Genomic DNA, 27,143 nt, shown 5'->3' with positions numbered 1-27,143 from the left:
CAACAGACACCCTGTGAGGTAGGTGGGACTGAGAGAGCTCTAAGAGAGCTGTGACTAGCCCAAGGTCACCCAGCTGGCTTCATGGGGAAACCAACCTGGTTCACCAGATTAGAGTGCACAGCTCCAAACCACTGCTCTTAACCACTACACCATGCTGGCTCTCATTTTCACTGGAACTGTTATAGTCATGGATTTGGATGGTTAATTCAAAGACATGTAATACCTGATGGTAGTCCTTTTATGTACAAAAGTAATGATGCATTTAGATGATGCACAGCAATCCATGCCAGTCTTTTCTCTCCCTGTCTCAGCAGCTTAGTTCAACTTGAACTTTAAAACTTGTTTTATGCCCAGCACCATCAAAGCTCATCCAGTGTATACTTCCATATGAAGACTACCACTGCAGACTTTGAACTTTGCTTTGAAGTAATTTATTCCTCCCCCCCTTTTTTTGTACTGAACATTCAGTCTGATGAAGAATTCTCAGAAACCTGAAAGCTCACACACTATTTTGTGATGTTCTGGTTGGTCCTGTTAAAGGGTATTGTACAACTTCTCTTTCTGGAATTTGTCTGATGACCAATGTGGCTGTTTGTACCCTCTGTAATTAATTACTATAATTAATTTCTCAGCCCACAGCTGGCAACCCTATCTGCAACATATTCTGTATCCCATCCTAAGACTTTACAAACTGCAGACAATAGGCCCGTCCATCAGAACTTGCATTATCTTTTTCCTCCTTACATTTAAAAAAACCTTTTTTTATTGTTCTGTGATATTTTGTCAGTCTTAATTTTTTGGGGGAGGACCAAAATGGCTACAATCTCTATGAAAGGGGAAACATTCCTGAACAAAAGTAATCTTCTTAAATTGAATTATTTTCATCAAGCAATGAATACATAGAGAGAGACAGGGAGAGAGAGAGCCAGAGAGAGAGAGAGAGAGAACAAAAGAAAGGTTTATTCCAAGGAAGTACATTACTGTAAGGTTAATCTATTATATTTTACTTGCATGTTGAGAGACTGCTTGTATTCATCAAAGCCAATCAGACAGCCTTGGCCTGGGAGAGCAGGGTAGAAATTTGATTAAATAAATAAATACATAAATGAACTAAATAATTTCGTGTTTCTTAATTTGCAGGAGTAAAGCAAGAAGTGAAATAACAATGACAGGATGAACAGGCTACAAGCTGAAAGAAAACCACTCCTGATACCTATAAACGAAGAAACAAAACATGAAGAAGAAAATCGTTAGTGTTTGCAAATAATCTTTTAAAAAGGATAATAACATATAGAAAAAATTGTATATTGGTACAGAACGTGGTTTGAAAGTTCTTTCCATAGAAATCTTGGAGAACATAATGCTCCAGTGTTGGAAAGCGGATGCTGAACACTAGGGGTTGAATCCCACTTCCACCATCTTCTTCCAACAAAGATAGACTTCCTTCAACAAGCAAAGACTCCATCAGAGGAAGCCTTTCTCTATCTGAAAAAGTCATTCTCTATTGGAGGAAGACTTTGCAGAAGAGAATCATAGCATCCAGTCCTAGATTTGGTCCGGTTATAGATCAGCATGATGTTACATAAAAGTGACTTTATGATCCTATGCTTCAATAAGTACACTCAAAGGAAGCTAGACCACCATCTATCCTGATGCACATACTTGTCACATTCAAACTGTACATTTTTTAAAGTGCACATCTAAAACTATTTTCTGTGAAAAGAACTATGACAAGATACCCCTTGGATCATCAGAGCACTAATATCTTGGTTCAAATTTCTGTTCAGTTTGTGATCTGACATTATTATGGCTATGTTGATTTATTGTTTTTGTTGTAAGATGTCTCTTCCACCAATGTGCTGGATGGTTTTGTCCTCACTGTTGTGTAGTCACAAATGAATATGGTATTATGTTCCATAAATAAAATATCATGCTGGATCTCAATTGCCTTTGTTATAGATCCTCTCACAGTATCTGTAGTTTCTTCTATGCATTTTCTTTTTCTAACAGGACAGACAAAGGTGGAACTCCCTCTTCAAAAAATCTTGAAAATCACAGTGGACAATTGCCTTCCTGTAGTTTCTTCTCACCAGGGACTGTTTCCTGGTATGTCTCCAGATCCCTTTTCTTGGCATTCTTGACTATTTATTTTGAATGTTGTGTGTGAATGTTGCAATGTACTGATAGCAAATGAGAATGGAGAGAAAAATGGCTTCAAAATAGCATTCAATAATAGTTTGAGGTTAACTAATCTACACCATGTGTGTGTGTTAAGTGCTGTCAAGTCGCTTCTGACTCATGGTGACCCAATGAATCAATGTCCTCCAAAGTGTCCTATCCTTAACAGCCTTGCTCAGATCTTGCAAATTGAGGGCCGTGCCTTCCTTTATAGAGTCAATCCATCTCTTGTTGGGTCTGCCTCTTTTCCTGCTGCCTTCAACTTTTCCAAGCATGATTGCCTTTTCCAGTGACTCTTGTCTTCTCATAATGTGTCCAAAGTACGACAGCCTCAGTTTAGTCATTTTAGCTTCTAGGGTCAGTTCACCATACACCATAGGACCCATTCAAAACAAAAGGGATTCCATACAGATTATTCAACAAGTAATTCAATGGGATCGGACCCTTGGAGATTTGATTCAAGCCTTCTCGAATTGCTGAGAATTGACCCTTTCCTTATGGGGGTGTTTGTAAAATGATGCATCTTGTCTGATAATCAATGGAGTCTTTCAAAAGCTAATCTCAGACAAGGCCACTTGCTTAGGAGACAGCCAAACCTAACAGCTACCACACTGGGCATAATCCAGCCAACATTAAACCCTTTTCAATCCCATTACTTTAAGTGGGAAAGTGAAGCACTTGCTTAACTGTCTCCAGCTTCATTCAAAGAGATTTTAAGTTTGCAAAAGAATATGCAAATAAGAATTTCCTATAAGCTCTATGTTAGGAAAATGGGCTGCTACCATTGTGAAAGAATAGTTTGGGCCAAGCTGCCAGCAGCTGGGTGGGGGACCTGACAACCCAAGCAGGATATCATCTTACCCACATATTTGCCTCTGCCTTGTGGGATCACATCAAACTGAAATGTTTCAGGGCATGCGTGTGAAGGATACCCTCTGTCTGTGTGTGTGTTTGTGTGTGTGTGTGAATAGAATGGAACACCAGTGATCTATATGGCTGATCATGCCCAGGCATTTTATCCCCTGTACATTTTGATTGTGCCCTTACTCTAAGAAGCTCAGGGCATTGTACAGTGTTGTTCACTCTTCCATTTTATCCTAAAAATAATCCTGTGAGGTAGCTTAGGCTGACAGGGTAACTGGCCCAAGGTTACCAAGTGAACTTCATAGCCAAGTGTGGAGTAAGTTGCTAGGCCTTCTACTCTGGTGGCAGGTCTTGTTGCCTGCCATCGCACAAAATAACATCAAGAGAATTTCTTTTAAAGTTACTGTAGTGTGGACCATGATGTCACTTCTAGGAAAAACCTGAACGTGACATCAATTAGTTCTAGGAATCACAGGAAATTCCATGGTAAAACCATAGAATTTCCAGCAATTCCTAGAGCTACCTATGTCACTTCCAGGCTTTCCTGGAAGTGACATCATGTTGCACACAATGCCATGTGTGTGCCATGTTCTTGCCCTCCAAGTTCCTGCCAGTTTCCAGGCATGGCCTGGTAATCCTAGTTGTGGTGTTTGGACCTGGGTCTGTGAGATCTTAGTCCAACACTCTAACCATTATAACATGCTGTACAAACAACAACAACAAAGGAGTCAGTAACTCTGAGGAAATTTTGACATCAGTTTGTGGTGTGGCATGTGCTGTTTCATGGGAAAAGTCAAAAACCTGGTGTACCTGCGCTTAGGTGGGCATGAATCAGTTCTCTGGATTGCAGCCATGCTCATAGTTAGTTGTACTTGGGTTGTTTGTACTTGGTCAATGAATTATTCAAGGTCATTAAATGTCTGTTAGTCCAACCTACCTCACAAGATTGTTTTGAGGCAAAAGGTGGTGATGGGAAATCATGTATGCTGTCCGGAGCTCTCTGGAAGAAGGGTGAAATAAAAATAGATAATAAATTCAAGATAATGACCTCTTGATTGGCTATAGTCTACAATTTTTAATATAATCAAGCTAAGCTAGGGTAAGGCAAGTGTTTACACACACACACACACACACGCACACACGGAGTAATGATTGGTCCCACTTAAGAATGTGAATACTTTTTGAAGAATGTGAAGACTTTTTAATTTTGAGATGTAACAACTTTCATTGGAAGAATGTCTTGTTTTAGAACACTTCTGCTTAAAAAAACAAGTGGATATTGGTACCTCACCCCCTAGTGAGATATCTCCAAATTGCTCCACTGCTCTGCCCACTGAAGATCCCTCCAGGTTCAGCATGGATTTTTCAAGATAACTATCACCTTTATCATGCTGAAGTGATCCTAGGCGGGGACTCTCTTTAGATACTGTGATGGATCCAGTGATCTGTTAGTGGAAAGTGTTGATTGTTGCGGGTCTTTCTCACTTCCCCATGCCAGTAGTCCTTAATGACCCCAGGAAAGCTAAGGTTGTGAGATCTGCATGAAAAATTAGCCATGTTGGTCAGTGGACTTCTGTGAGGAGGCAGAAAGGATAATTGTCCTTGCTGCTACTTCCATTTGTGGAGCCACAGTTCTGGAAGAGGGAGGCGGATTTCTCCCCCTTCCTCCTCCTTACTGCATCCCCTTGAACTATTAGTCTTCCTGAGTCCTAAAATTCTGGGAATCAATTCTCCCAGTGTTTGAGGGAGTGGATTGTAGGAGACATGTACAGTCCTTATGTAAGCAGGATCCTACCTACTGTGACTGAGTTTAAGAGGGTGATTAAAGGGTTGTAATTTAAGGAACATATATTTGGTTAAGAGAGATGAACTTAAAAACGTTAGTGTTCAGCTTATAAATTTCTGATGCTAATAATGCGTAGATGATTAAATGCCTCTTAGATTCTTGAGTTTTCTTGGAAGCCTTTTCTGGAAATGTGGCATCTCCACCTAGCAAGGAAAGCTTGCCTATGACTCTGTAATCAAGAGGGCTCAACCAATGGCTAATTAAGGCAAAAGCAATAGCAAGAGCCCCTTTTCAGGTAACAAATACATGAGTCACAGCCTTGAAATCTAATAGTACTATCAAAGCTTTCCTTATAGTTCCCCCTGCTTCATGTAGCTGATATTCCTCCAGTTTTCTCAATGGCCTCTCCACCTCATTTACTTCTCACTGTGAAACCAAACCATTGGCTCACAAGCATGAGTGTAACTATGTAGAAACAAGTTTACAGGCTTACCTCATTTGCGAAGAAAAATTCAAGTGTGGGTCTAGACCAAAACCTTCAGGATTGTGATTATGATCAGGAGGGCAAAGTTCACAATTCATAGTAAACTCACAGTGGCTTAAGATCATCAGGTAGGTGGTGTAACTGAATCAACCTGAGGTCTCCTGAACAAGAAATCCTGATCCAGGATAGCAATCCCACAACAACCCTTTCTGAAATAACCATAGGAATAGAATCCTTCAGCTTCTTCAGCTGTGGCTAGTATAGAATGTTCCAAACTGTATTTGTTGCCAAATCTCTCCCCTGGCAACATTCCAAAAGTGGAAACGCTCCAATAAAGCTCCATTCCATGTGGAGCAGCAAAGTAGAAACTAGGGAATAAGGCTGGGAACAGGGTTTTACTTGAGTCATATTGTTCTTTAATATCTTTGAAAAAAATATACACTGATTGGGATCATGCAGTTTGACAGAGGAAGGCACAAATGATTGTGGATACTTCCCTCATACTCTTTCCTCCTGCAGTCTCTTCCAATCCAGGGAAAGTTATTTCCTGGGGTGTAGCCTCCATGAGGACTGATAGCCACATGGATTAGGGTTGCCAAGTCCAGGTTGGGAAATTCCTGGAGATTTGGGGGGTGCACCTTGGGGAGGGTATGGAGCTCAGCGGGGTATAATGCCATACAGTCCACACTCCAAAGCCAGTATTTTCTCTAGGGAACTGACCTTTGTCATCTGGAGATCAATTGTAATTCCAGGCCCCATCTGGATGTTGGTAGCCCTAGTTAGGGGCTGCATGGAGGAGGTGAAACTGGCACTTGCAGAAGATAGAAAGAGGGTGATTTCACCCCCCTCCCATCCTCAAAGCGTCTCTACATTCTGCATGTGGGTCCCATGACCCTGGTGATCAATTTTCTCAGGGTCAGAAAGAACTGCTGTAGGGAGGGGAATTTTGTTGTTGTTGATATTTTACCCCACTGAGTAAGGGGCTGTAACTCTCATCTTGAGATGCTCCATGCAAATTACCAGCAGATACAAGAAAGCATACCCATTTTAGAGACAAGTAAATTCTCCTATTCACAGGACAAAGGAGCTGTGAATTGGCAAGAGGGTGTTTTCCTGGGATCTTCATCTGGAGCGTGGAGGGAGGGAGTGTCCTTTAAAACACACAGACATACACACAATGATGCATTCCTGTGAAGGGCACTAAACCTGGAATGAAAAATTTGAAATCTTCCCTCGACTTGATACTACAACCCGGCACTAAATGGTGGTGTCTGTACAGGTTAAATGCATACGAATGAGAACCAATTTAAGCCAATTTTGGATTCCCTTTTTTGCACTTTCTGCAAAAGGTAACCTAACATTATTCTTTATATTTTTTAGATCTAACTCAGAAATCTGTGGATGAATTGCCACCACCGCCCAAAATAGACAAATACAAGCTGGCAAGATTTTTAACGGAAAAGGCCATCAGGGTATATATGATTACCAATGTGTTTTTATCAACACTGTTTTTTATTATTTACTGCATTTCTGCCCTACCTATTGGCCTCATTTAATGATTTTATAGTAACAAAGGATAACGAACATGGATGAAGGGATTGTCCCTGCTGATATGATCAGCTAGCAATTGTGCTCCTTGGTGTTCTAGCAGTCCATCTGCTCTCAAGACTACAATGGTTATGGAGTGGCCCCTCTGTAAGTGCCCCATGCTGTAGAACAGCCTCTGGGAAAGGATGAGGCAAGCATCTCTCCTTGGGGCCTTCTGGTGGAGCTGTAAAACAAAGCAGTTTAAGAGAACTTATGTGGTAGCTTAAAGGTTATTGATGTGGGGTCTGGTATATCTGCTTAATGGTGTTTTTGCAATACTTTCAAATACATGATTATTTTGTATATACTGTTTGCTGTAATCTACCACCAGTCTTCAGTCTGTGTTGAGAGAAAGGTGGTGTATATAAATACCCTAAATAAATAAATAGGTAGAGTATTATTGATCATGAAATATGAAGAAGGACCAACAAACAGTTTACATAATTCCACAAAACTGAATTGTAACCAAATCAAGGAAGTAAAAACCATATACCCTTTTTCAAATTAAGCATGGTCTTGGCTTATTTTTCTAAATCCTGACCATAATAAACATTAACTAGTTTCTTGCAGAATCATTTAACTTTCCCCTCATCCTTTTATAATTTTGACAGTATTCTTTTTATCTTCTGCGGCCTGTGTCATTCTATGTGTGCATGTACTGATTTTTCACTTGCCCACAGTTTCTTTTTTTCAGCAATGAGAATGTCAATCATTAACTACACATAATTTTAAACAATTCCTTGCAAATGTTTTACCCCAGCCCGAGGGTACAAAGTTCAAGCTGCATTCCGTATTTCAATGCTATCATTTATCTGGGGGAAACACATTCTTCTGCAGAAAATGGCAGCTTCAGAAGGTGGACTGTATGACATCAAATCCCTGCTTAGCTCTCCCCAACCTCTGCCCTCCCCAGGCACTGGCTCCAAATCTCCAGGAATGTCCAAAGCCAGAGTTGGGTACCCTAGCTATTTCATGAGAACTCTCCTAAGGAATGCACTGTTACTGTGGTAGGCTTACCAGTCCCCCAGATAGATTGCCCCCAGATTCTGTTGCCCACTGCTGCTCCAAGTGGCAGCAGGAGAATTTTTTTTTTAAATGGCAGTGTTGCATGAGCCATTACATCACTTCCAGGGAAAACTCAGGCATGAGCTACCCTCCATCAAACCCAGGTTTTCCCAGGAAGTGATGTAACAGCATATGCCTGGCAACCCTAGGGGCAAGGATAAAATAAAAAGGAATCTTGTATTACTTGTGGTAGCAGTTATTAAAGGTGCCACATAACTCCAATTGGTTGTTCAGCAACAGACTAACATGGCTACTCTTCTAGAATTTTCAGTAAGGCTGGGGCAAAGATGGAGGCATCGAAGCATCACTCAAACTTTAATTACAGTAAACAGCATGATACCAAAAACCTTAAATTCTGATTGATGGCCAAGATGACAAAAGTCTGTGAAAACATGCATATCTTTGCTCATCACACCAAGACCTACTTAGAGGGCCCTCATGCAGGCAAATCAGCCCATTGATCTTAATGGGATTCATTACACTTAACTCTGTTTGGGATATGTGCCTAATGCTGCACTTCTGTAATGGGAAAAGATTTCATTAAAGCGCTGAACAAAATTTGATCTGAATGCTAAATATGCACTGGTTCCCTTCTTTTTTAAGCCATGTTAACTTTGGGAGGGGCTGTGGCTCAATGACAGAGCATCAGCTTTGCATGTACACATGAAGCTGCTTTAAACTGAATCAGACCTTTGGTCCATCAAGATCAGTATTGTCTACTCAGAATGGCAGGAGCTCTCCAGGGTCCTAGGCAAAGGTCTTTCACAACACCTGCTACCTGATTTCCTTAACTGGAAATGCTGGGGATTACAGAAAATAGAAATAAATGTAAATACAAGCTGCCCAAGGCAACAAAAACGGTCTAAGACGTGAAATACTATAATGAAGACGGAAGGTTACAAAGGAAGAGGACACTGCAGTAAAGGAAGGGAGGTGATACATATGATAAACATTGCAAAAGGCTACAATATTATCCCTTACAGAAGAGACCTCCTGAGCTGTTCCATTATATTACTGTTCTAATCTCTCCTGTTCTTCTTTCATATTGACTCAAGTGTGTTTGCTTTGATTTTAGGAAAAAAGAATATTTACCATCTCTGGACCTTACCCTGTAATCCGTAATTCTTTAAGGAAAAGAGGGTGGGTGGAAAGAAAGTACCCCCTTAAATATGAACCTCAGGAACATAAAGAAGATGGGAATGAAACAGAATGTGACAATGGTGGGAAAAATGGTAGGAATTTAAATATCTTTTCATTTGCATTGAAGTTGGGATATGTCTTGGAAATAAAATTTTCAAATTTCACTTCCCTATTATGATTTTTTGATTAAAAATAAGCATGGGTACAGCGGTAGTCTTTAAAGATTGCATCTAACATTGATCAAAATACTTAAAAATGCAAATGAATTTTTACAGACTTACCCCTCTAAGAGTATAAATGGCCCATGAGTCTTCCTTAGTTTATAATAGGCATGCATTCTTCATTGTGGGGCTGGTCTCCTTCCCTTTCTTAATTTCTAATAAAATGTTGTGGAGCTCAAGTCAATAAGGAAGGAAGATAGAGTGCCGACTTCATATCCCAAAGGTTTAGGTCACAAGACTCAAGATAGTTATCGGGAATTGAGAGAAACACAGTCTATACATGCTCAAAGCTTTTGTATATGTTACAGGACTGACTCCATATACTTCAAACAATCTCAGGTGCTCAGGCTTGGTGAACCTGAGTTAATATGAACCTCTACCTTCCTTTCATCATGGGGGTTTCTGGTCAAACCGTTTCTAACTACATGACAGCAGTATTAACAGCAGTATTAACAGCAGGAGTTGCCAGCCCAGTGCTGGAACCTGGCAGGAGATTGCAAGGGGGTGGGGACCTACATGATTGGCATCACACCGATGCCACAATGGGAGTGAACTGAAGCAATGACGTCACTTCCAGTTTGTGCTGGAAGTGATTTTGCAGTGTTGGTGTGACACAAATCCCCCCCCCCATTTTGCTCCCACTGCTCCATGAAACAGCAGTGGGGGCCCGGGTTTGCCAAGTGGGAGACTTGGCACCCCTAATTACCATATATACCTTGTTTCAGATGTTTGGTTGCTGTCACAATCTGCGATGGGAATACAATTTCACATACTTTCAGAGAATGTAAAGAAATTGCTCTGACTAACTATTCAAAGCTCTTTGGTTCTTGAAGGTTATCCTGGCTGTGTGACCGTGGTCTTGGTATTTTCTTTCCTGACGTTTTGCCAGCAGCTGTGGTAGGCATCTTCAGAGGAGTAACACTGAAGGACAGTGTCTCTCAGTGTCAAGTGTGTAGGAAGAATAATATATAGTCAGAAAGGGGTTGGGTTTGAGCTGAATCATTGTCCTGCAAAAAGTATCAAAGATAAGGTGCTAATCATTGTCCTGTAAGTATCAAGATAATGTGCTAATGAGGGTGTGGTATGTTAATATGGAACCATTGTAACCTGAAGTGATCTGTTAATGTGTGAAATCCAAAGCTAATTTCACACAGCCCGGATAACCTACAAGAACCAATGAACTCTGACCGTGAAAGCCTTCAACAATATTCAAAGCTCTGGTTATTAACTTTAAAGCCTTCATGACCTACCCCCTAATGCTTTTTGAACTGCATTTTCAAGTATACTCCCAGGCATCAACTATGTGCCTCAGATAGTCTTCTTCTTGTGGTGACCTCCTGTAGGATTGGCTGTATAGCAACAGCTAGGTTTAGGATTGCCAGGCCTGCTGATTGTTACAGTGAGAGAACATGTGTGTGGGGAATTGTGTCACTTCTGGGTGGCACTCTGGGAATCCATGGAGGAAATGCATCTGAACCTGAAAGTGGTGGGTAAGGCTCTCGGAATCCCCCCCAAATCTTTATGTTCCTTACCATAGATATTTAGGGAGATTCCTAGAGCACCACCCATCACTTCCCGGTTTGAATGCATCCCCACCATTTCATCCTGCTGAGACAATTAGTATTATTGTGCAAGTGAGTAGATTAGCAGGCAGTTGCCTGCTGGGGCAGGCGGATGGCAACTCTAGCTAGGTCATTGGCTTTTGTTGTGGTAGGTCCAGTCCTCTGGAATGGCCTGCCGGAGTGAGTATGGAGGGCACCTTCATTTTTTGTCGTCAGGAAGGCACGTAAAAAAGGGTTCCTTCAGAGGGCATTTAGTGGAAAATAAACTGCTTTGGCAGATTTGGCTGTATGTTTAATGTGTGCATTTTATACCAGTACACTGTTTTTATCCTGTTAATGGACTGTTGCATTGTTTTTGCAACTTGGTGCTCCACTGTTAACTGCTTTGAGTCTAAGGAGATAAGGTAGGATGTAAATATTTTAAACAAACTAATAAATAAATATTCTTAGAACCGTTGTTTACCTTGCTTTGCTGCAACCTGTTTGTCTGTAGAATGCTTATTTCTGTTCTGTTGTTTTATATTATTTCCTTGAAGAGAGCAAACCTGCCCCGCGTGAAGAGGAAATTCGTCATCACAATTCAGGCGACATCCATGATATAATGGTAAGATTACAGAAGTAATTATTGTAATATTTTGTTCTGGGGATATTATTTCCTTGGCATCTGATTGTTAAAAGGCTGCAGGGCTAGATTTAGCCCCCAGTGTTCCTCATTTAGTGATGACCAAGCACACTTATTCTGATTTACACTCAAAATGACATCTCAGATTATTTAGTTTTAGAATGCATAAGAATAGAAACTGCTTTGATTTTGGCTCTCAGTTACTAGATGTAGAGTGTTCCTCTAAAATGAACAAACTGCTTTTTTCATAGCATAGCAGAAAAAAAGGGCAGTTCAATAATATTGGCTGTCACTGGGTAACATTTCCCATGTGGAATCATAATACACAATCTTTTTCGGCCAGTCTAGGTTGGTAAGAAACGAAGAAACCTCCTTCTATTGGACTATAAAAAAAGATGCAGTTGATTATTATAGTCTCCACAGTGATCAGATGCTCAATCATTATGCAAGAACAGGCTCCTTTACTACCAAAGTGAGTATTGTAAATAGTGGAGAGGATCCTTATATGATGACATTCCTACAGCCAGTGTGGTATAGTGGTTAGGGAGTTGGACTACGCCTGGAAGGGGCAGGTTCAACTCCCCACTCATCATTGAACTCACTGGGTGACTTTAGGTCAGGTGATCTCCCACTGCCTAGCCGATATACCAGGACTGTTGTGGGATGAAATGGAGAAGTGGAGAAACATGTTCTAGGTACTTGAGCTTCCTGGAGGAAGGATGAGACAAAAATCTCTTAAACTAACAAATTATCCCAACAAGGGCCAACTTCTGTAATCCTGTGCACCAGTTTCTTTCAAGACAAAATTCTTGGGGTCAGAGAACCTACTCCCTGATCATGATGGATCCAGACTAAATTGGCAATTCCCACCATTCCCCTCTTTTCATTCCAGACTACCATCATGTCTTTTCTCATGATCCTCCATCCCACAGGAGCACCATTTTGTGGCAATCATTGGGCTGCAGTGGGAGGTTAGAGGCAGGAAAGTTCTGTTAAGCTGATGGAAAATTTAGTTTGGATCCAACCTGAAGCCATTATTCTCCACCAATTTGCTTGCTTGGAGAGCATCTAGCCCACCAGGTCAAAGAATCCAGCATGCACTCTCCCCTCACAGACAAAAAAGTTGCTTCCATGGAACCACATAACTATGCCTCATCTTGACTTTTATGCGATGTTAATACAGCAAATCATAACTAACATGTTTCTTTCATTTAAAGATTGGACTTTGTTTGCACATGAGAAATTTGCCATGGCATGTGTCAGCAAACCCAAATGCTTTCTTCCCTCGTTGTTATGCCATTTGCGTTGATGATGAAAAATATGATTTTATCCGTGAGTTTTGAATTTCTTGTTTCAGTCTTAAAAATGATATGGAGTTATAGCTTTGAAATGATGGAGTATTTTATGTTTACTGTTTAACATGTGCTGAATTATTTTGTTGCCTGAAGACCCAGTGCTCACTGACTTTTGCAAGCTGACAATGAACACAGAGCTTATGGGTGGCTTTGGATAAGAATGGACCACAATGTTGGCATGTGTTATACTCAATCTCTACTTGGCATATTCCAGGGTTTCTCAATCTTGATGAGCTAGTGAGCACACTTTGGAATTTTGAGACTAAGGAGTGGGCACCACCAGAAAAATGGTTGCCACGGGGTTCTGACTAGTTACAAAATGGCTGCCATGCACTCTCACTTTCCTCCTCTCGAAGTCCCTGTTTCTTCAGTGTTTGCTTAAAAAAAATCCCACACAGGTTTTGTTCCCTCTAGTGGTTGATTCGATATCACATCAATTTTCATGAATAGTAAAAAGCTGCTGCATAAACCAACAGGGAAATAAACTAGATTTAATCTTCTATACTGAATCAACAACTAGAGGGAGTAAAACATGTGTGGAACTTAAAAAAAACAACCCCTGAAGAAACAGGAACTTCGAGATGAGGCAAAAGAATGTGGAAAAGCCCTATGCTCCGGAATGGGTGGGACAACATAATAGTTAGCATTTCTATGATGAGTTACTATGTTTCATATATGTTATCTCAGCAATCCAGTCCAATCTCTTTCTTTTCTTCACTGGTAATTTTCCTGTGGCACTTGAAGATCTTGCTCCTATTGGTGCCCAGCTTGGGGTTGGGAAAGCAATATCCCTATGTGTGATTATCCTTCAAAGTTTAAAAATGTCGTACCTCTCCAACTTAGTGTTAAGTTGAGAAAGTCAGAGATAACTCTGAGATGTAGTTACTGTCTTATGGGACATGATTAATGGCTGTGTTGTCTGCTGAGGGAGTGTATTTGCTTCCATTATATTCTGCTGAATATGTGTAAAAATAACCAAGTATTATACCATTGCAGTGCAATCCTAAAACAGAGTTACATCCTTCTAAGTCTACTGAAATCAATGGGCTTAGAATGGTATAGTTTAGAATTGCTCTGTAAATCTCCAGTGAGCTCTCTCTCTCCCAGCCAAAGAAGCTGAATCTTGTAGCACTGCCCTAGGAACTCCCTCAGCAATATCACATCAGAATTAAGATGACAAGATCTGAACTAAAGAAGCTCAGTCAGTCTGTTAAGCAATTTTGTCCTTGTAATTCATTGTAAGTGCCCAAATCTATTTCATTATAAGCTGCTCATGTTGTTTTCGAGATGTTGCTTATGGGCTGTACTTTAAATCCATCAGAGGAGCTTGATGTAAGCTGCTTTGAGTCCCCATTGAGTAGAAAAGCAGGATATAAATATTCAAATAACAAAATAAAATAAATCTCAACTAGATTTCTGTATCACTTGCAGTTTAACATGTATGGCGCAAGCAACTAACAGAATTTTTAACTGATGTTCTATGGATATGGTGATGGTTTCTCCAAATTTGTATGACATCTCCTGATAATGTGTTCTTTATCATTTGCATTATTGAATGGGACATAGTCTAAAATAATATTGTGGGCTTTGTTGTAGAGGACTTCAGGAAAACAGCAGCATCCTCCATACTCAAATGGGTTGCCAATTTGGACAGATCTGGTGATCGTGACCAGCCAAGTACAGGAAGCCTTCATAAAAAAGATGAGACAACAGGTAGCATTTATGTTGATTAGTCCAACATAGGACAAAAAATCCATTCAACATTTTTGTGTTTATTCAAATCTTGGCTTAGAAGTACAAAAATTTTCTCTCTTTGAGGTGCAGAAATCTATAATAGCATGCACCCCAGCAACCAAAATAAATCATTTTTGCTGTTCGTTTGAAGTCCTGTGTGGTGCTTCGATGCAAACATGGAGTTCCTGCCCAAATAGTCTTCACCATTCATTTTGCTGTAGGGGAAAATACTGTGCATGCATGCTTGGATTGCATTTTGTGTGAGTGGAATGTGTGTGAGGGTTAATTCTTAGCCATATTTTTCTGCTTTCCGTTGAAGTCTCTTGACTAGGTAGAGACTCCTACCCCATCTATAGGAGACCTAGTTTTGTTGCTTCCATCTTCCAAACAGGGTTTAGCCAATTTACTATTAGATAGTGATTTTAAAAGGTAAAGGTAGTCCCCTGTGTAAGCACTGGGTCATTGCTGACCCATGGGGTGATGTCACATCCCGACGTTTCCAAGGCAGACGTGGTTTGCCATTGCCTTCCCCAGTCATCTACACTTTACCCCCAGCAAGCTGGTACTCATTTTATGGACCTCAGAAGGGTGGAAGGCTGAGCCAACCTTGAGCCGGCTACCTGAAACCGACTTCCGTCGGGATCAAACCCCAGTCATGAGCAGAGCTTGGACTGCAGTACTGCAGCTTACCATTCTATGCCATGTGGTCATAGTGATTTTAGGAGATGTTTATTTTAGAATATTTTAATTTTTTCCTTTAAAAAATCAGCTGTGTACTCTTGACCAAGAAACCTAGACATTCTATGTTGACACAAACTGTTTTAAAGTGTGGAGAAGCTTCTTTTCTAGCAGGCCTTGTTAATACTAATTGCAGACATTTCTAAATTCAGTCATTTCCCCAGGAATTTCAACTTCTTAGCCACTAGTCAGGACAATAGCATTCTCAGAAGTCCTAGGATAATCTCATTTAGCAAACTTTCTCCAAGCTGAAAGAAACTTTGATCATAACAAACAATGGAGTTTGTTTGGATGACAAAAACTCCACATTCTCGAAGTTTTCTGGCAAGAAAGGCTAGGGATGTAAAATTTCTGGAAATTCTGAAGCCTTGGAAAAACTCTCCCCCTCCCTATTTTTTCCCAGAAAAACAACAACAGAAATTTGGGGGGAGGAAAATGAAAAATGTGCAATACTTTTCTATCAAACCAAAATTTGTTTACTTGATTTAACAACATAAAATGCATCGTTTATAACACAGTATATAAAATTGTACTATTTGGCATATTTATGGAATTTAATAGTATACATATATTTGTTTTCTATAAGAAAAATGGCAAGTATACCCAATATTTGAGAAAGAGTTATATAGTGTTTCACCCTATGCGGCCATAGCTTGTAAATCTTTAATTTTTGCCCTATGAGAGGTAGGGAGAAAATGATAGTAGAAAACAAATTCTGTAATAAAAGACACTGTTTATGATTCCTGGAAGTAAGCTCCACTGAACAGACTTTAGTAACTGCCAACTTGGAAGGCTTTAAGAGGGGAGTGGCTATGTTCATGGAGGATAGGGCTACCCACGGCTACTAGTCAAAATGGCTACTAGTCATGATGCATACCTATTCTCTTCAGGATCAGAGGAGCATGCCTATTATATCAGGTGCTGTGAAACACAGGTGGGGTAATGCCGCTGCAGTCGTCTTGTTTGTGGGCTTCCTGGAGGCACCTGGTTGGCCACTGTGTGAACAGTCTGCCGGACTTGAAGGACCTTGGTCTGATCCAGCAGGGCCTTTCTTATGTTCTTACATTAGTAGGATTATGAATAGACTGGGTTAGGATGACATTGTAAGTGACTCACAAAAGTATCAGATGTGTATTTCCCCATAAACAGGAAACTCAAATGTTTTTACATGCATAATCAAAAACAGCCCAATATTAAGAAAAGTCTCAAGATGGGACATTTTCAGATCTAACAGTCACAATTCAGGCAATGAGATTTTAATGCAATACCGGCTGGTGCTTCAATACTAAGTGGTATATGGGGGGGGGGGAAGTGGCCCTCAGAGAGTTCTGAGGCCCCCTCACATAGCTGAAGCAGGCTTCAGTTGCAGCATAGATGTGGTATTTCCACTTGCAGATAGATACATGGATCTGTGCATGAACAGTGGATGCTTGAGGAAAATATCTCTGCTAAGTACTGTTCACGTTATAATGTACACATTTGTGTGCCACTATATTCTTCCTTCTTAACTGCATGTGCCCTGCTTTCAAATGCTGATTGAACGGCGGTTCCCCTTCTGTGGCCCTAACAAAGGAATCTTGACCACAGAAAGATTTAATAATAGAGTGTATGTTACTGGTTAATTGTTGTGTTTCACAGATCCGAATGAAACGGACATTAAGGAACTTCCAGGAAAATTAATAGAGATGGCTCTCAAAGTGTGCGAAACCTACCTACAGCAACTTGAACATGCTGACATTGACATAGAGGCAGATAATTCCTCAGTGCTTTCTGACACAGAATGGGATCAGTTAATTGAACAGTACTATTCCCTCGTTCAGTAAGTTTTCTCTTCTCCGTTAAAGTGCAGTAACCATGCTAAGCAGAACTGTTGTATCTTTAGTCTTCCTTGCTAATGGCATAGGGAAAGTAATAAAAAGCCACAGACCAGGAGCTGGGATTAAACAAGTGACCACTTTCTTAACAGAATGTTGTATACATCCAATATCGAAGAAGTGCCTGTAACCCTATATTACTCACTCTGCTGCTTGCAGAGAGCCACATTCACAATCACTATCAACCGAAACAGACACATTTACTCCCATCCTTTGCGTGAAACCTACACCTCAGGGAGGCATGCAACTTATTCATTCTGCCAGCCGTTTCAAGGTGGAATCATCTGTCAACCACATTCCCTACGGGGCAATTGCCTTGCCCACTTGCCTGAAAAATGGGACAAGTGCCAGATTGGGGAACAGTCCTCAGAAGAGCCACAAAGGTCATGTCAAAGAGCCATGTGTGGCTCCCAAACCAATGAATGGTTATCACTGCTTTAAGCCTTCCACTGGATATGCCCAGGAAGACTGGTATGGACATCCAGCCCAATTGTTTCCATGGCACAACATTGCTCATCCCTAAACTATACCTGATGAACTATAACTTGTTCCTCTTGCAGAGAGGGGTAAGTCTAAGGTATGCCGCCTTTTGGAGCTATTTGCAACACTTGGTTGTACCATATCTTTGCTACCGTATAGACAGTCTCCCTGGAACCTTCCCTGTCTTTCCATAACAGTGGTATTATTCTCCATTGATACTAGCCTTTTGGCTAGAGGAAAGCATCGGTCTTATGGTCCCATGCATTTCCCCATGTAAAATACTGTATTTCCTAGGGTCCTTGGCACTTGGGATATTAATATTCTAGCTGCGAGGGAGGAGCGAGGGAGATGCCTCGGGCCTTCAGATTTCCTCCTTTGCTGCTTCTACTGCTTTTGTGATTGAAAATGTTGCAAGAACAGGTAACACAACAGGGAAAGCAGCTATGGGAGCACTGATCAGCAGCTCTTAGGAGAGGTTGGGACTCATTTGGCATAGCAGCCATTGAGAAACTCACCAAAAGCACATTGGGTTTCCAAATGGAATTTCCCTATTTTGAATTAAGCCAAGAAGACTTCACCCATCACTATTCTAATGGAGCTCTATGGATATTGTGCCCTGACCTAGCTAGTTCAGGCTAGCCTGATCTTATCAGATCTTGGAAGCTAAGCAGGGTTGGCTGTAGTCAGTATTTGGATGGGAGACCACCAAGAAATACCAGTGTCACTATGCAGAGGCAGGGAAAGGCAAACCACCTCTGAACATCTCTTCCCTTGAAAACCTGTTGGCTGTGCTTGATGGCAGAAAGAAATAAATTGATTGGTTTTCTAAACTATACTTTATTCTGCATTGTTTATTGGATGGAGTATACTTTGTGGTTCAGCATCCTTTAATTGTTACATCCAATTTATGGTATCTTGGTTCTCTAAGTGAGAACTCCAGTTTATGTAATATATTATACTGTTTTTATTTCATTTTTCTTTAATTTGTGTAATTTTATTTTATTGCCTTTTTTACTATATGTATTATATGTACTTTTTTACTATGTACTTATAGTACACAGTACATTGTCTTTTATAACACTGTAACCCACCTTGAATTTCAGTGAGAAAGGTGGATACACACACGCACTGTTCAAACTGCACAATTAATTATGCATGTTACCCCTTTACAGCTTTAGCTACACACAGTATGGATTAGACCCTATCAGTTTTCCCACTCAATCTTTTCCTGTTCCCCTCTTCATTGTAGCCACCATCCCATGTGACTTTTGTCCACAGGAATCCCACAATCTCCAACACAACCTTTTAAGTGTTCAAAAGGGGGCCATTTCCTCTTTCTTTCATGAATGGAAATGCTGGAAGGATACAGCCCAGTACATGGTGGCTTCACTTCATGCTTATGAGTGAAATCAAAATTCTAATCCACAATAAATCTATGCAATGGTTCCTGAATCAATTAAAAGAGGACCCAAGTGTGTGTTCCAGTGAAAACATAATCAAATATTGCTTTTGGAGAATATTTTAAAAGTTAGTTTATTCAGAATTTCCCCCTCTTTATTAATTCACAAACTCCTTGCTTGAAATAACCAAGTTTTAAAATAAATTTTATAAATATATTAATATTTTTGGATTGTTTCCAGTGAGGGCGCAGTGATTTGCAATGCAGAAAACTATTTCATTCAGTGTCACAAGATTTTGCATAAAATTATGCTAGCACACCCTCAGCATGGTATCGATGGTCTCCACAACATCTGGATTATCAAACCTGGAGCAAAATCTCGTGGCAGAGGTAGGCATACAGTTTTTTCCCCTTACCCTTCTGTACTAAAGTTGTTCTTCATTTAGAATTGGTAAACAAATGAATGTGTCTCTCATGGGTAAAATATTCCCTTACTCATGGTAATTCAAAGCAAGACCCTACACAGGTACTATTTACAAAGAAAATGGTTAGGAGCTTCAAATATTACACATAAGTACATAGGAACTTAAGATGTGCCCTGCTGGATCAGACCAACGGTTCATCTAGTCCAGCATATTGCTTCACACAGTGGCCAAACAGTTGCTCTGTAGGGCCAACAAACAGTACATAAAGGTCAAGGTCTTTGCCTGATGTTGCCTCCTAGCACTGGGTTTGAGAGATTTATTACCTCTGACTATGGAGATTCCCTTTAGTCTCCATGTCTGGCAGCCAATGATGGACCTCTACTCCATGAATCTGTCTAATCTCCAACTAAAGTTATCTAGGTTAGTGGTTCATCACTATGCATGTTAGTAGAAAATTCCACAATTTTAATTACTTTTTAAGAGAAGAAGGACTTCCATTTGTCCACCATTAAACTATTGCCCATAAATTTCATTGGGTACCACTAGCTTCCAGTATTATGGGAGAGGGAGAAAAGGTTCTCTGTATTCATTTTCTCTGCCATATACATATTCCAGTTATTATATATATATATATATATATATATATATATATATATATATATCAATCACACCTAATCCCATCAAGCCTGCTATTCACATTTACATACTGTTCCTCTACTTAAGGACCAATGGATTCACATTCTAGCTGTATCTGAAGAAGTGAGCTGTGGCTCACGAAAGCTCATACCCTACCAGAAAATATTTTTGTTAGTCTTTAAGGTGCTACTGGACTCTTGCCCTTTTTGACTACTGCAAACAGACTAACACGGCTACTCACTGTGAATTAACTTCCAGTTAGTTAGATCTTCATTTATTTCTTAGAGTATACTTTCGTTTAGATATTAACATGTTTGTTCTCATGTTTTTCTTCTTCTTCCAGAAATAGTATGTAAGAATCGACTACAGGATATACTAAAACTGGTTGAACCATCTGATCAGTTTCCAATAAAGGATCATAAATGGGTGGTCCAAAAGTACATTGAGTCACCACTGTTGATTTATGATACAAAGTTTGATATTAGGCAGTGGTTTCTTGTCACAGACTGGAATCCTCTGACTGTATGGTTCTACAAAGAAAGCTATCTGAGATTTTCCACTCAGCGTTTTTCCTTAGACGATCTACACAGGTAACCGAGAGAATGTATATGAGGAGAATACTTTTTACAAAATTCATTTGAATGAATAATGAGACAAAATCTTGTTTTTGCTTGTCACAGTGCTGCCATTATGAAAAGCATTACAATTTAATGAAGCCAATGTGTGCTATTTGGTTTTATTTTATAAAGCTGTTTTTACAGTGTCTGAGCCCATGGAAACTGATGGTCTTAGACTGGAATAATTCTGAATAGGATTGCAATGTACCTTAGGTTGAAGGGAGTTTGGAAGTAGAATTGAAAATGGAATTGTAACAGCAGAGAAAAGTTAAAAGATTGACCTTGTTTATCTGAAGAGTGCACATAATGTTATTTCAATTGTCTGCTAAAATCTCAGCTTAACTTCTTTAGTACTAATTTCCAACTGAAACAATGGCTAATTGCATGTGATCTCATTCAACTTCTCCTAAGTAAGAACGATGCAACAAATGAAACTGGTTGAGCCTGGTTAGTCTCAGCTAGTTTGCATCAGACCTCTTGCCCTACGTTTGCCTTATTTTTGAAGAATTTTTAAATCCCCCTTTTATGGTTGAGAATGATTCAGACACAAATCAATTTAACAGCAAAGCATATCAGAAATCAGTGTAGGTGCTAGGAAATGAAGCCATGTAACCCAGTCATCTTTTATGGTATAACAATTTCCACATCCCTTCATTTTACAGCACAGAACAATTTTAAAACAGGTCTCCTCTATTGAATACTATGTACTAGTGCCAAGAAATCTGGACTGTACCCTTTGGTTGACTCCAGTGATTCCCTTTCTCTAAATGAGGGTTGATTCATGCATTACCAGATCCTTATGCCGCTCCTTCATGAGCCCACTTGGAGAACTTTTGATAAAACATGTGCCTGGAGAACCATGCTTGGAACTTAATTCCTAAGCATGTGCTGGCCTGATTTAGATCAGGACCATGGTGCTCAGGGAAAGGGAATTTAAGCCCTAGGGAACAGCTATTTGCCCTGTTGGAAAAACTTACGTGTACTGAAGGATACAACAGGGCAAACAGTGGCACTGTGAATATCTCAAATTGAAAAAAGGGCACTGGGAGAAGGCTTAAGCCCTTTCCCCACATGCCTCCATTCCTATCCAATGCAGGCCCTCACATGCCTGTGGATTTCCGCCATGGGAATACCAGAGCATTGTCTGTCAATAGCCCATGGTCATTTATGCGTGGGTATTTTCACTCACATTTTCCCCCAGTCTGTCTCGGTTTTTCCTTGGAGTTATGCATGAGTTTCCCATCCATTAGAGATGACCTCGCAGCCAGCCCTCGCAAATCGCATTCCTCTAATAACCCGACTCTTCAATCTCCCTTGAAATCAGCCTGGGTGTAATCACCATGCATAAGGCAAAGTGAGGGACATGGAAGCTTGTGGGAGTGATGGTTCTCTCACAGAGCAATTCACATGCCTCCTGCTTCCTTGGAGTTCTTTCTGAGCGGGAAAAAAAGGATTTTAAAAAAGAAGCTTGGGTTTCTCTCCCCCACCCCCATTCCTTTTAGAGAGCTCTGTTTCGTTTTTGTTTTTAAAATGCTTTTTAACACAGAACGTGGGTTTCTGTGGGGGGAGGGTGACGTTTCTCTCACAGTAAGCACTACAGCCAATTACAAAGCAGTGTATCAAGGGGCGGGGACTCAAATGCTTCTTGATTTGAGCTTGTGCATAGATTCACAACAGGAAAGTGTGGGTCCAGCTAGCAACGATCCTCAGGTAAAACTCTCATACATAAACGACCCATGTGTCCGCCACGTGGAATTTACAGCATGCAAATTGGTGCTGAGGACTCTTCCATTGGCGGATGTACTCTTTTCTCCAATGGACAAAGTCTTCCTCTGGTGGTAAATCCCTCACTCGCTAGAAAGGAACCATTGCATTCAATGCAGTATTTCAAGTATTTAATATCAAACAAAGTAAATGGAATTGTAGTTTTAAGAAAGTGGAATATATTCTTCTTCTATTTCCTCTAAATGTTTTAGAAAGATGATGGTTCATTCTTCATTTCTGCACAATATTTTTCATGTGAGTAATTATTGTGTACATTCTTCACAGCTCCATTCACCTGTGCAATAATTCCATCCAGAAAAATTACAAGAATGCCGCAGACCGCAGTCCCCAGTTACCATATCACAACATGTGGACAAGCAGCAAATTCCAAGAGTATTTAAAGAAGAGAGGACTTGGCCATATCTGGAATAATACTATCTATCCATCCATGAAAAAAAATATAATCTGTACAATGAAGGTGGTGCAGGACCAAGTTGAACCGCGGAGGAGCAGCTTTGAACTCTATGGGGCGGATTTTATTCTAGGGGATGACTTTAAACCTTGGTTGATTGAAATCAATAGTAGTCCAACAATGTTCCCTTCTACCCCAATAACATCAGATCTATGCACTCAGGTTCAAGAAGATACAATCAAAGTCATTATTGACCGAAAGCATGACAAAATCTGTGACATTGGGAAATATGAACTTCTCTGGAGACAGGTAGGTATTGATTAATTTTCATCTGTACTTTGGTAGATTCCAAAATTTTCAGATAGTCAAATCAACTGTATTTAGATGTAGATTTTGAAACGTGAATCCTAAAAATCTGACTGAATACTGTTAGGGAATACCAAATTACTTCAAAATTCAGAATAAGGGATAAATTAACATTCAGTATAAAGAAGCCCACTGTGTGTGTGTGAAGAGACTAACAGAGGTGGTTAGCCATTGTCTTCCTATGTATAGTGACCCTGGTATTCCTTGAAGATCTCCCATCTAAGTACTAACCCTGCCTAGCTTCTGAGATCTGATGAGATCAGGCTAGCTTGGGCCATCCAGGTCAGGGAGAAAGCCCATTAGCACAACTTAAACTATACAAATTAACATTAATGTTAATTGACATGTTGATTGATAGTCCATAAATTTTCCACAGCCCAAACACTGGGTGTTGCAAGTTCTTTATTAGGAAATGGCAAACAATAAGTAAGAATTATGTGCAGGAGCACCCTGCATGATTGTTTTTGTACTCCTTTATAAATCTCCACATGGTTTGGATTTGGATTATTAGCGACTGTTCACCTCTACCCCTTATTTTTCTGTAAAGCATCTCCAAGAAGTTCCTCAAAGATCTTTGTTGGCCATTCCTATCACATACTGGTGTCTCATCTACCCCCTCAAATATACTAAAGATTTCACTTTTTTAAAAGAGCCATATTTGGTTTCATATGAAGATAGATGTGGTTCTAGTGCAAAAGGTTGCAGAGTTCTGTGTTATAACAATGGGTTGGATCCAGGGAGATGTGAGTGCAAGGGTTACAAATCTTCCTTTAGTCTCTCCACCTCAGCAGTCCTTTCCAACCTTGGGAAAGTTGATTCCTAGAACTGTAGGACCTATATAATCTAATAGCTATATAGTTTGGGAAGATGTGCTGAAGAGAGTAAAGCGACAAACGATAGACTGATGGACAAGGCAGGAAAGGTGATTCTTCCCTTTCACTGCATCCCTCAACCTATGTGGCTATTGTTCCATGCAGGTTCTACAGCCTCAGGAATCAGCTTTCCTGTGGTAAGATGGGACTGCTTGGGAGAGGAGAACATAGGAAAAACTATGGCCATCAGCGCCTTTCACTAACAGCTCACGGCCTCCAACTGAATAGAATTAATCTCTTTCAGGCCTTGGTATAAACTTAATGAGAACCAACATGGGGGGAGAAGTTTTGAGATGGTTTCTGGAGATATTCAGACTCTGGAATAATAAATTGAAATCTAGTGGACGACCAGATATAGAGTGCCATTTATTTCCAGGTGGCAACTGAGAAGGCATCCTATATTGTGTACATGTTGTGGAAATAAACAATTTAACACCCTAATTTCAATTTTTATAATAAAAACAAACCAGGTAAAAGTCTTTGTTTTTTTCCCTTATAGCCTATGCTGGACATACCCCCATTTAATCCTACAGACCTTTTGGTTGAGGGAATCAGTGTTCGGAGACTGAAAAAGCACATGTCTACGCTCAGTAATTTTAATTTCCTTGAACCACTGATGTGCTTGCCACAGTCTACAACCAACCAAGAGAATAAAAGGGAGTCCATGACACCTGTCAATGACAAGCAGCAAAATGTAAGATCCAAACACAGAATCAGCAGCTCTTGCACTTTGCCCAAGACGCTCAAGAAGCCGCAAGACAAAGATGTTAAAGTGAAAACTGTCCCGAAAAAGCTGGTCAAGCCAATAGACTTTCCTCGCTTAGTTGATGGCCATGAAGCATCACCTTTCACTGATAAAAAGAAGAGCGCAGGAATGAAAGAGCCCAGTCATCAGCATGGAAGCCAAGGAGCCACTTGTTCTCCAAAGATGCATTCCTTAGATTGGGCATTACTTCAGCCCTCTACAGAGACAGGTAAATTCACATAGACAGATCCAGATATAAGTGACAGCTTACTTACGCTGAAATATCACTCTAAACCCTACAGCTGTCAGATGATAATATATATATATCAAGTCAATACTTAAATATTTCTTTTTTAAGAAAATTGAACAAGGTCTCTTTAGCAACGTGGTGTAGTGGTTATAGTGTCAGACAAGGATCTGGGACACCCAGGTTCAAATCCCCAGTCTGCCATAGAAGCCTGTTGGTGACCTTGGGCCAGACATACACTCTCAGCCTAAGCTACCTCACAGGGTTGATATGAGGAGAAAAGGGAGGAGAACGACATGAGCCACTTTGGGTCCCCGATGGGGAGAAAGGCAGGGGTATAAATGAAGTAAGTAAGTAAATAAATAAATATGCAGATAATGCTTTGGACCTAATCTTGTTAAGCTCTATCTGCATAGCAGTTCTGATTGATTTGATTCTAGTTGTACTCTCATGTATGCCTCATGTGGAAAACATGGAGCATGACTGGGAAAGAATGGGAGAACAGCAGATTGATGACTATGTCATCTGGGACTGCTGTTACAACTGTGTGTGCTAAGGATGGGATTGGATCCAGCCAGCTTTTTCACTGAATATTGCCCAACTCCCCTCCCTACTTCAGCCCTGGTTCCATATGGCTTTTGTGCATGGATGTCCCACAATCCACAACATAGTATTTTTGGGTCGTCAAAGAGGATCTGCCCTTCCTTTCTTCGCCAGCAAACTAGCTGGTTGGATCCAACCATTGGTACTTGTGTGAATTTTGACTAGTGTGTAACCACCCTAAAGCTTCACATGATCCCAGTGGCTTTGATCTTTCTTTTTATTCCTAGGACTTGGGCTATTTATAATACTTTCAGCTGAACGATTTTGGTATTATTTCCTTTAGGGGAAGTTCTGAGAAATCTCATCATAACTGCAACTTTCAAGTGCTTAGTGAATTAATTGATTAAATTAATAGATCTAAAATCTTTGGATCAAAGATCCAAAAACTGTTCCTAATCAATTGAGCAGTTTATTCTTTTTTTTAAAATGTCAGTACTTGCAAAGACGGTAGGGGGTGTCACCTTAGAAGAGGCCCTTGCAGTAGTTGTTGATGGCTGTACAACATCTGGATAACCCCATTGGGTTTTCAAGACAATAAATGGACAGAAGTAGTTTTCCATTGCCAGCCTCTGTGTAGCAACCCTGGACTTCCTTGTGGTCTCCCATCCAAGTACTAACCAGGGTCAACCCTGTTTAGCTTCCCAGATCTGACTAGATTGGGCTAGCCTGGGCCATCCAGGTCAGGGCATGTATGGACATAATTTCAAAACAAAGACAGTATGCTTTACCTTCAAAATTATTATTTATGGAGGTGCACATTTAGGTTGATTTAATTATAGTGCCCTTCTAAGCAGAGTTACACAGGTCTGAGCCCATAGGCTTCAGTGGACTTAGATGGGTATAACTCTGCTTAGGATGGCATTGTAAGACAGCAACTCTAGCAGGCCTACTCCGAATCCCACACAGATTTATTCCAATGGGATTTACACCTAGTAAAGTGTTCTTAGGGTTGCATTGTTAATGAACTACTCAATCTAGTTAAACTCATACAATTAATGAATTATTTTTGTGTTTTTTGGGTGACAGCCCTAACTTAAATACATGGACTGTGATCCACTGGACAAGAATCATGAACACATCTGGGGCTTTCTCATTGTCAGCTATTGAAACCGAAGGTTTCTGGTGTGCTCAAGGAGCTCTGCTGTTACATAACCATCAGTGAGAATCCTGTGCGCTGGTCTTTTGGATTGTAGCTACTAACAACATGGAGAGATGCACTTAGAGTATTGACAAAATGCACCCAGTTTGTTTACAATTAATGACCACTGGTTCAATGCCCTTCGATAGAAAAAGAGCTAGTAGCATGCAGCTGTTGACAAATAATATTTTAAATCTGTAATTAATAAAATCTTGTTATTTAACAAGGA

At 40.3% G+C, this 27,143-nt stretch overlaps 1 protein-coding gene across 1 annotated transcript; it reads left to right on the top strand.

Annotated features, from left to right (window-relative positions):
* The first annotated feature begins 1,173 nt into the window (after window positions 1-1,173).
* On the top strand, window positions 1,174-26,864 carry TTLL8 (tubulin tyrosine ligase like 8). The gene is made up of 14 exons (XM_056846010.1): window positions 1,174-1,249; window positions 2,011-2,106; window positions 6,693-6,784; window positions 9,040-9,196; window positions 11,424-11,491; window positions 11,853-11,981; window positions 12,727-12,841; window positions 14,461-14,577; window positions 16,975-17,155; window positions 19,331-19,479; window positions 20,494-20,740; window positions 22,817-23,252; window positions 24,681-25,155; window positions 26,803-26,864. The coding sequence occupies exons 1-14, from the start codon at window positions 1,174-1,176 to the stop codon at window positions 26,811-26,813; spliced, it is 2,349 nt and encodes a 782-aa protein (XP_056701988.1). The 3' UTR covers window positions 26,814-26,864.
* The last annotated feature ends 279 nt before the right edge of the window (window positions 26,865-27,143 follow it).

Source organism: Euleptes europaea, chromosome 3 (genome assembly GCF_029931775.1).
Source record: "Euleptes europaea isolate rEulEur1 chromosome 3, rEulEur1.hap1, whole genome shotgun sequence".
In the NCBI taxonomy this organism is placed as follows: Eukaryota; Metazoa; Chordata; class Lepidosauria; order Squamata; family Sphaerodactylidae; genus Euleptes; species Euleptes europaea.
Note: the sequence above shows the minus strand (reverse complement) of the source record. Positions and strands in the feature narration are given on the sequence as shown.